The 10300-nt window shown below is 39.4% G+C and overlaps 2 protein-coding genes across 2 annotated transcripts in view; one reads left to right on the forward strand and one right to left on the reverse strand.

Moving 5' to 3' along the window:
- Positions 1–946, reverse strand: part of LOC137259775 (solute carrier family 23 member 1-like) — a 14916-nt gene extending 13970 nt beyond the window's left edge. The window contains exons 1-2 of the mRNA XM_067797389.1: positions 803–946; positions 267–424 (exon numbers count right to left, since the gene is read on the reverse strand). Of these exons, the coding sequence (XP_067653490.1) occupies positions 267–424; positions 803–946 (302 nt within the window). The remainder of the gene's footprint in view (positions 1–266; positions 425–802) is intronic.
- A 4836-nt stretch (positions 947–5782) lies between these two features.
- On the forward strand, positions 5783–8435 carry LOC137259554 (E3 SUMO-protein ligase ZBED1-like). The gene is made up of 3 exons (XM_067797182.1): positions 5783–6322; positions 7161–8082; positions 8314–8435. Exons 1-3 carry the CDS (start codon positions 5783–5785, stop codon positions 8433–8435), a joined length of 1584 nt encoding a protein of 527 aa, XP_067653283.1.
- The last annotated feature ends 1865 nt before the right edge of the window (positions 8436–10300 follow it).

Raw genomic sequence — 10300 nt, forward strand, 5'->3', positions numbered from 1 at the left:
GTGTCACGTCCGCTACTGACGTGGTTCACACATATCATCGTATCCCAATTGCGTCGATCGATACTCGTGCTGTTAATCACTGAACTATCTGGTGCAAACTTGGTTATTTATTGATCACCGCCATATAACTGGAATGGAGTGCGGCGTAAAACTTAACTCACTCACTCACTCATGAGCGCGACATTTCTGCGAGCAGCTTGTTAAACGACAAACAATCCCGCAGAAAAATGCACGTTTCAAAACCAAGCCACAAGAAGACAACTCACCTGGCACCTACAGCCGTCTGAAGCAGCGTACACACACCTGATATAAACAGTGTGGTTGAGAAGAGCTTGCCTCTGATAACACTGTCATGTTCAGCACCCACGACATCAGCAGCCAGGGAACTCCCAACCAGAAATGAGGGAACGCACATAAACGCATGCTGTCAATACAAGATAATGGATGCTTTTAATCAAACGAACGAGCGAGTGAGCATGGTTTTACACAGTTTTAGCAATATTTCAACAGTGTCAAGGCGGGAAACCCCAGAAATGGGCTTCTCACATTGTACCCATGTGGGGAATCGAACCCATTATGACGATTTAACTCATTAACCACTAATAATGAGGAGTACCAGAGTTAGGCTGCAGCCCTATCACCGAGTACCAAACAAATTCCCACAGTTCGGCATTTCCAGCGGGTAATATAGAAAAAGTTACTCTGTTGTAGGCGGGGCATACTGATTGGCCCAGCCAATTTTTTTTTTTTTTTTTTTTTTTTTTTTGGCGTGTGAGGTAAGATAACGTGTATGCTTCATTACCTGCAATGCAGCGCCGATGGTGAATATAACCGGTGGTGGTTTTGTGAGAGTGTAACGCAAAGCTGTCTCCGATTTGTCACCGTCGTTGTGAACGTCTTGCGCTGCTTCCTTAGACTCCACATCCTCATCTTCCACTCCAGACATGGCCTGTTGCTGCAGCCTGTGGATCCTGTGCGCGCGCAGCTAATACAAAATTAACACATAAAATGTTGCTGATATTCACAGCTTCACCGAGAAACAGTCATCAACGCATTGGCAACAATGCAGCAAGAATCCATAAACAATCAGGTAAAAATCAGGCCAGAATACCGCAATCCAGCAACAATCCAACAACAAAATATCCACAAGATCAAGTCTTCATACTCTGTGACAACGTAAACAATGTAGTGCCTGACGAAGTAATCCTCTACTCAATTCCGACGTGCACGCAATGTTTTTATACAGCCAGGTGCTCAACAATATCCTGTTCAGTCGATGTTCATAGGTGAACGTGGTTTCCCCAAACTGGTGACACCCACGTGCGACAGCCATTCTCGGAGAATTCTAACTGCCCATGCTACGGCAATTCACTTGTACCTACCACACGACTATTTATGTCATGGCTATATACGTGTCGTAAATATTTCAGTTTCGCTCGCTTAGCTGTTCAGGTTGTACGTTGTTTTATGCGGGTGTCAACGGGAAACGGGACGGGAGGTTTCACCTATATGAGTGAGTGAGTGAGTTAATATTTAACGTCACATAGGCAATATCTCAGCCATATCGTGACGAGAACATTTAATGCTAAAATGAAATATATGTCTGTCATAAAACCTGTCAGCGAAGGACAGTAAAACAACTAGGATATCACAGAGTAGAATATAAAACTAGTAACTATACCTAAAACAATTTATCTATACAGGACAATACAATGTAAAAATGGGCTATAGATTGCTAACAACTGAAGGTAGATCACCATACTAGGGACCATGGGGACTTACAGTACGTTTGCTACCTGCATGGACCCTAGCTGGATTTACATCATTCCCTCAGTCGTCAGCAATTTGTGAAATCTAGCCATACAATAAAAAGACACGTATTCTACGATTAAAAACCTGGAAATTTAGAATTGACTTTGACTGTTTAAGGACTTACGTACCCTCTCAGGAGGACAATAATTTTACGATACTTCAACCCCCTTTGAGGGTACAGCCACTAACAATTCTACTTACAAATCTAAACAACCAATAATTAAAATACATCTATTTACAGAACACGTTATTCAAATTTCTACCAAAAAATCAATTTCTTTTAAAAAACCTATAATTAAATGAGAATTAATGTTAGTAAAAAGATCCTTTACAGTTTTGACATTAAAACATTTATCCCTTGTGATGGAGAATTCGACACAGTCAAGCAGAATATGCTTGACCGTGACTCTCTCATCACAAGGGATACAAAATGGAGGATCCTCACCTTTCAAAAGGTATTCATGAGTATATCGTGTATGGCCAATACGACATCGTCTTAAAATGACCTCTTCAAATCTGGACTGACAACCCAAGTAGGTGTAACCAATATACGGTTTTATTTCATGTAATTTATTTATACCTACTTGGGTGTCCCACTTCTTCTGCATCAGATCACGGATGTAAGTTCTAATGCTAGCTTTGTAATCAGTGTAAGGAATAAGAAGTGGTGTCATACATTTGTTGAGTGCTGCCTTAGCAGCAAGATCAGCCATTGCGTTACCGGAAATGCCTACATGGCTGGGTAACCAACAGAATACCATGTCGTATTGGCCAGTAGCAAGAGTATTATACAATTCAATAATTTCAATTAAAAGTGGATGTTTACAAGAAATATTTTTAATCGCCTGAAGGCAAGAAAGAGAGTCTGAATAGATTATATATTGTTTACGTTTAGGGTGTCTTTGAATATATTTAAGAGCTGTTAATATGGCGTTTGCTTCTGCAGTAAAAATAGAACTGTTTTCTGGAATTCTAGAAGATATTGTTCTTGATCCAATGACAGTGGCACAAGCCACTGCGCCACCGTCCTTGGATCCATCTGTAAATAAGGGTTTGTAATTGCTATATTTATGTTTTAATTGATGATATTCTTGTTTATATTGGAAGTCATTTGTTTCTGATTTTTTAAATGATGTTAATGTTAGGTCAACTTGTGGCCTAACCAATTGCCAAGGAGGAGACGAAAGAAGACGGCAAGGAGCTATGGTTTCCAGCTCAATGCCGGCCGAAGAAAGAAAGGGTTTAATTCTGTGTCCGAGAGGTGGAACAAGAGAACACTTTTTGTTGTATAAATCCTCGTAGAGAGGATTGAAAACACAGTTATATGCCGGGTTAGATTTGTTAGAGTATAGTTTTGTAGCATATTGTAAAGATAATTTTATACGTCGCTGAGTGAGAGATGGCTCATCTGCCTCGACATAGAGACTGTCAACGGGAGAAGTTCGAAAAGATCCAAGACATAATCTTAGACCTTGATGATGGATAGAATCTAACATTTTGAGACTGCTTTTACAGGCTCCACCATATACAATGGAACCATAGTCAAGTTTGGAGCGAATGAGTGATCTGTATAAGTGAAGTAGGGTGGTTTGATCGCCTCCCCATTTTGGAAACAACTTTTAACAAGTCGAGTGCCTTCAAACATTTAACTTTAAGGGATTTAATATGTGGCAAGAACGTCAAGTGGGAGTCAAATATAAGACCCAGAAACTTGGCCTCTTTAACAACTTTAATAGGTGTGCCGTTTAGATACAGTTCAGGGTCCTTATGTGGTTTGTATTTACGGCAGAAATGTATACAGTTAGTTTTAGACTTTGAAAATTTAAAGCCGTTTTCCAAACACCATTTATTTATTTTGTTTAGACACAACTGCATTTGCCGTTCAATAGTATGCATGTTTTTACCTCGACATGAAATGTTAAAATCATCCACAAAAAGTGATCCATCAATTGAATCGTTTAAAACCTTTGATAAACTGTTTATCTTGATGCTAAAAAGTGTAACAGACAAAATACTGCCTTGTGGTACACCCTGATCCTGATTGTAATGATCAGACAGGGTAGAACCCACACGGACCTGGAATTGTCTGTCATTTAAAATGTTGACAATAAATTGAGGCAAACGACCTCGCAAACCAAAGTCATGTAAATCTCTTAAAATACCATGTTTCCAGGTTGTGTCATATGCTTTTTCAAGATCAAAAAAGATAGACACAGCATGTTGTTTATTAATTAGTGCGTTTTTCACAAATGATTCCAGTCGCACTAAGTGATCGACAGTACTTCTGTTTTTACGGAAACCACACTGTATATCTGTGATAAGATTATTTGTTTCCAAGTACCAAACAAGTCGATTATTTATCATGCGTTCCATGGTCTTGCAAACACAGCTAGTTAGTGAAATAGGTCGATAATTGGACGGATCCGTATGATCACGTCCAGGGTTAGGTATTGGTACTACTATGGCGTCACGCCATGACGGAGGAAAGTTACCCTATGTCCAAATATCATGAAAAATATTGAGAAGAGTTTCTAGGCAGGATTCCGGTAAGTGCTTCAGGAATTGATAATGTATGTTATCAGCTCCAGTAGCAGTGTCATGAGCTTGATCAAGAGCGGTATGGAGTTCATGAATAGAAAACGTTTCATTATAATCTTCCCCATTATCAGAATTGAAATTAATAGTTTTCTTTTCTTCTTGTTTTTGATATTGCTGGAATTTTGGTACATAATTGGAAGAGGAAGAGTGTTTAGCAAGGGTTTCACCTAGTTTATTAGCAATATCTGATTTATCAGTAAGCAATTGATCTCCATGTTTAAGATGATGGACAGTAGATTTAGTACCTTTACCTTTAATTTTCTGGACCATATTCCATACCTTGGACATTGGTGTCCGAGAATTTATTTTAGATACATAATTTTGCCAAGATTGGCGTTTATTCTGTTTAAAGGTACGCCGTGCTTTAGCATTTAAAATTTTAAATCTATTTAAATTATGCACCATAGGGTGGCGACGGAAATAATGTTCTGCTTTTTTCCTTGCCTTTCTAGCCTGTTTGCATTCATCGTTGAACCATGGTTTTCGAATATGTGGAACTGCAGAAGACTTTGGGATACACTCATCAGCAATGTCAATGAGTACATCTGAAAAACATTTAATAGCATCAGGAGCAGTAATAAAACGTTCGGGATTAAGTTTGCCAGTACAGAGAGATTCATATAGAGCCCAGTTGGCCTTTTTAAAATTCCATCGTGATGATGGAGGAACATGGGATGGAGTTACAGCTTTTAACATAGTAGGAAAATGGTCACTTCCACAGAGGTCATCGTGGACTGACCATTCGAATTCATTTAATAGTTCGGAAGTTGTCAGTGACAAGTCAAGAGCAGAATAGGTCCCTGTACCAGGGTGTAAATATGTGTTGGAACCATCATTATAAATACATAAATCATTGTCAGAACAAAAGTACTCCAACAATTTCCCTTTAATGTTTGTAGTTACACTACCCAAAAGTGGGTTGTGCCCATTTAAATCTCCCATTATAATACAGGGCTTCGGGAGCTGATCATATAGAGCTTGAAGATCAGTTTTAGCAAACGTCGAAGACGGAGAAATATAATGAGAGCATAGCGTAAACGCTACATGTAACGTAATTCTCACTGCAACAGCCTGCATATTGGTATTAAGTGAAACAGGGCTTTGAATAACGTTTTGTTTGACTAGAATGGATGATCCGCCAGTGGCCCGATCACCCGGAGGTGCAAAACAATGATATGTATTAAACTGACGAAAATTAAATGTATCTGTTTGTTTTAAATAGGGCTGTGCAATATTACCGGTAAACCGGTATATACCGGTATAGAGTCCCACGATACGAATATCGCGATATTGGTTCGAATTCTGCAATATATTGGGTCATCCAGAGTTAGCTCCCCTTGAATTATCTGCCCTTGATTTCCCTAGCAACAAAATGGCGGATGCCCCTCGAGAATACGAGGTAATTCCTAACAAGCGTGGAAAAAGTGATGTTTGGAAATATTTCGGACTCAAAAAACGCATCTCTGATGGTAATTTTGAAGAGAACATAGCTGTGTGCAATAGCTGTAACGTAAATGTCAAATACAGCGGGGGAACAAGCAATCTGAGCTCCCACATTCGTATTCACCACAAGAAACAGATTATGTCGTCTCAGACTGTCACTTTGGGGAAAGTGAAAGTGAAACTTGAGCCAGAAGTGCTTACCGAGTGTGCGCCACAGTGCTTACAACAGACTATCACGCACGTGTTCGAAAAAAGAGCGATGTCAATCACAAACAAGATAGCACGTTTCATCGTAAGAGGACTTCGGCCGTACTCGATTGTAGACGATCATGAATTTCGAGAACTCCTGTCTGAGTTAGATGTCAAATACCGCTGTCCCTCACGGTATACGTTTGCCAATAAAATCATTCCACAGATGTATGAAGAGACAAAGAGACAAATTCTGATACAACTGAAGGAAGCTGAACAGGTATGTGGTTTGTGTAGTAGAGTCATTCTTAACTGCTTCAACTTGCTTGAATGTTGTGTTGTTTCACTGACATAAAAAAAATCATAAATAATTAAAATATTACATTTGGGGAGAAGATTCATGTACATATGGAAGCCACATCACAGTATCTTTCAATGATCAATTAAAATTTTCGACTGAATCTTTCTTTTATTTATCATTGAATAAACGAATTATCAATCTTACTGCCTGTAACTCTGCACAGATTTTGTTCTTTGAAACCCACCATTCTGTATAATTACATAGGTTGCGTTAACAACCGATGGCTGGACGAGTTGTGCTACAGATAGCTACCTGACTATCACTTCATGCCATATCAACAAGGACTGGGAAATTGTCAACTTAGTTCTTCAGACACGTGTCCTCAATGAAAGCCACACAGGTAATTGAATGTGTAAATATTAAATAAGCATTTGTTCTTTTGATAAATCACTGAATGCCGTATCAATATGGTGGCACATTGGGATAGTGAATGTTACAAGCTGTCAAAAAAAAATCCAAACTATTTTACAAATTTGTATAAGGAATTATCTATGCAAATTTATTTATGAATCCATTCCATCCAAACGAATCCCTTAAAACATTGCTCAGAAACCCATTCAGTAATCAATATTAACTGAAAGTGGTTCAATATTGATTTTACTTTTTAAGATTCCAGTTTTAAATATACATTTGTTTGCATGAATGTTACTAAAAATTACTGAATTCGTCTAATTTGATCAAGGATTAAAATTAATATGATATTCTATATTTCATGTTGCAGCTCAGAACATTGCTGATGAATTACAAGGTGCTGTAGAGAATTGGCGGATCAACACTACTGGTGGTTTTCCCCGTCACTACAGACAATGCAGCAAACATAACTAAGGCTGTAAACCTGTGCAAGTTCAACCTCCATGTACCATGTCTAGCACATACACTCAACCTCGCTGTGCAAAAGTCCCTCAAGGTGAAAGAGGTGTCACATATCCTAGGAAAGATGAGAAAAATTGTTGGATTCCTTCATCGCAGTCCACCAGCAAATCAAGTCCTGCGAGATAGGGCTGTACTTCTCGCTCTCCCAAACCATGACCTTATCATTGATTGTGTGACACGATGGAGCAGCGCCTTTGACATGGTGGCAAGATTTTTGGAAATGCGGGAAGCTATCATTACTGCGCTTGTGGCAAAGGAAACTTCCAAGACAAAGGGAGATTTACCGTCACTAACTGATAATGAAATCAGTCTTGCAGAGGAGGTTGTCCATTTCTTAAAACCAATGAAAGATATGACAACACTTCTCTGCTCTGAAGGTACACCAACTGCCTCTGTCATTATGCCTCTGAAACATCACCTTCTCACTGTTGCACTGAGACCTGACGATGCAGATAGTGCCACCATCAAGGAAATGAAAGAGATCATGACATCAGACCTTCAGCCAAGATATGTCCAACAGGCAGATTTGCTGTATTGTGCATCAGCAGTGGATCCAAGGTTTAAACATTTGCCTTTCCTCAGTGATGAAGAAAAGTATGATGTTTTTAAAAAGGTCACGACTGAGACTGCCAGACTGATTACAGAAAAGCGCAAGCTACTCACTGTAAAGACTGAACCCACAGAATCTGTCCCTTCTCTCCCTAACCTCCCATACATTGAGGAAAATGTGCCTGTTGATGTGAAACCTGAATGTAAGGATTCCGCAGACATCACTACTTCATCAAAACAAGCAGTAGACTCTGAAGGTAACAGTTTCACCAGTAAACCTAGTCTGTTGGAGGGAATCCTTGGTGACGTATTTATTGTTGATGATGAACCTGCCCAATCGCCTTTCGATTTGGCAAAACGTGATGTTGACAGGTACTTTAATGACGGCCCGATTCCCCTCAGCAGTGATAGTTTGGGGTGGTGGAAAGTAAATCAGTTGAGGTTTCCAATCTTAGCTGTGTTTGTGAAAATGATGCTCTGTGTCCCAGCCACAAGCGTACCCTCTGAACGCGCATTTTCCACAGCTGGAGACATTATTACACCCAACAGAGCTTCACTGAAGCCCGACAATCTGGACATGCTTCTGTTCCTGAAGAAGAACTTGAAGTGAACAGTTTGTGTGAGGAACGATTTCGCAAAGTGTGCAACTGAACTTTATTTTCGTTTGTGGTAATGGGTGCATTTCCACTAATGTGGACAACTTTGACAGATTACTGGTGGCAGACTTGCCTTTGATTCAACTAGTTTTATGTTTCCATAGTGTTATCATTTGTTACAAAATGTTATACTTTTCTAAATTTAGGTCAGTCTGGAGACTATTAAACAACCAAAGTGCCCAAACATATTTATTTTATTTCTGTTACCTTTATTATTGTGTTCTCAAAACTGCAATACTTCAATTAAACATTCCATGTTGTCTCCATATCTTGTTATTTATCTGTAAACCACTGGCTTACAGCGATACACACTGGGAACAGGGCGCCTGAATGAATGGTGTAACAGTAACTTAGACCTTGATGCCACACACAGAGAGCTATAATGAATTTATGATGTATGTATATGGGCAGAAACCTCCTAGTCAATATATCGCAATATATTGCAATATCTCTAAAATTATTGCAATATATCGCAATATGAAAATCAGGGCAATATCCAGCCCTAGTTTTAAATATGTCTCTTGGAGACATATCGCTGAAGGTATAAAATCTTGGACTAATAGCTGTAATTCATGTAAATTAGTCCTTAATCCTCTGCAGTTCCACTGTACTATATTACTGGAATAAACTATCGTTTGGGGGGGATTTATTGGGGATCTACCCCGCACTCTTTTGGAGGGCGACAAGCTATGTGCCCTAGAATGGACGTTTTCAGAAACGTCCATGTCTTCAAGAGACCCGTATTTATTGAACAATTGAATTTTGTTCTGTGACCCTTTTGGAGCTCTGCCACTTTGTTGTTTTGAAGCATCAGGCTTTGGCTTCGATTTATTTTTCACAGTCTGTTGACTATCAGCTGTGGATTGAGACTTTGAGTTTGACTGAGATGATGATTTGTGATCAGAAGAAGACTTTGAGGTACTAGGAAGTGATTCCTCAGTCTGTGATGATATAGCAGGGTACAAAAGCTGTGGAGAATCGCAATTTACCCAAGTCAAGGTAGTTTGGCAGCCTGTGGTTGATGTAGTGTTAGATTTAGATCCCGATGATGTTTTTGCTACTGTAGCATAAGTTTGTGGAAGATCAGATGTCTTTACCAGTTTTTTTGCCTCGGAAAAAGAGATATTTTGAGTAAATTTGATTTTATTGATTTCCATTTGCTCTTTCCAAATAGGACATTGCTTAGAAAATGAAGAATGGTCGCCTGAGCAATTGGTGCATTTTTTATAATCACTGTCACAATCTTCTGTTGTGTGTGTCTTCTCACCACAGTGAGCACACACAACAGACAATGTGCAAGTATTCACGCCATGTCCATATTTCTGGCATTTAAAACACCTGAGCGGGTTGGGGATGTAGGTATCAACTTGCAATTTGTATGTTACAATAGCCTGTCTTCACTGATTTAGGAGCATTTGGACATGAAAAAGTAAACAGATAGGTATTAGTTTGGAATGTTTCATTGTTTTTTCGGGTTGAAGAGCGCTTCACATACAGCACACCTTGATCTTTCATTTCTGATCCTATGTCAATTTCGGACATATCAGCAAACAATCGATCACGATCTCTGATGATACCTTTACTAGTATTCAAGGTCTTGTGAGCAGAGACCGTGACCGGAATGTCCACGAAAGATTTCATGTTCATCAGGTTCGTTGCTTGTTGCTTTTTTTGCGCATTCGACTAGCAGGGCACCCGAACGCAAGCGTCTAATGTTTTTCACCTCTCCAGCAACACCTTGAATACCCTTGGATACAGCAAAGGGGTTCAACTTTAACGGTGTCTTGTCAGGAGTCTCAATAACAACGAAACGCGGCCA

This window comes from Haliotis asinina, chromosome 13 (assembly GCF_037392515.1).
Source record: "Haliotis asinina isolate JCU_RB_2024 chromosome 13, JCU_Hal_asi_v2, whole genome shotgun sequence".
Classification (NCBI taxonomy): Eukaryota; Metazoa; Mollusca; class Gastropoda; order Lepetellida; family Haliotidae; genus Haliotis; species Haliotis asinina.

What these genes read in the sequence shown, in the direction of transcription:
- LOC137259554 (XM_067797182.1), top strand. Translation starts at nt 5,783, where the DNA reads ATGGCGGATGCCCCTCGAGAATACGAGGTAATTCCTAACAAGCGTGGA. An exon ending in AACTGAAGGAAGCTGAACAG is followed by an intron (nt 6,323 to 7,160) that starts GTATGTGGTTTG and finishes AAGGTGCTGTAG; the next exon opens with AGAATTGGCGGATCAACACT. An exon ending in ACAAGCAGTAGACTCTGAAG is followed by an intron (nt 8,083 to 8,313) that starts GTAACAGTTTCA and finishes TCTGTGTCCCAG; the next exon opens with CCACAAGCGTACCCTCTGAA.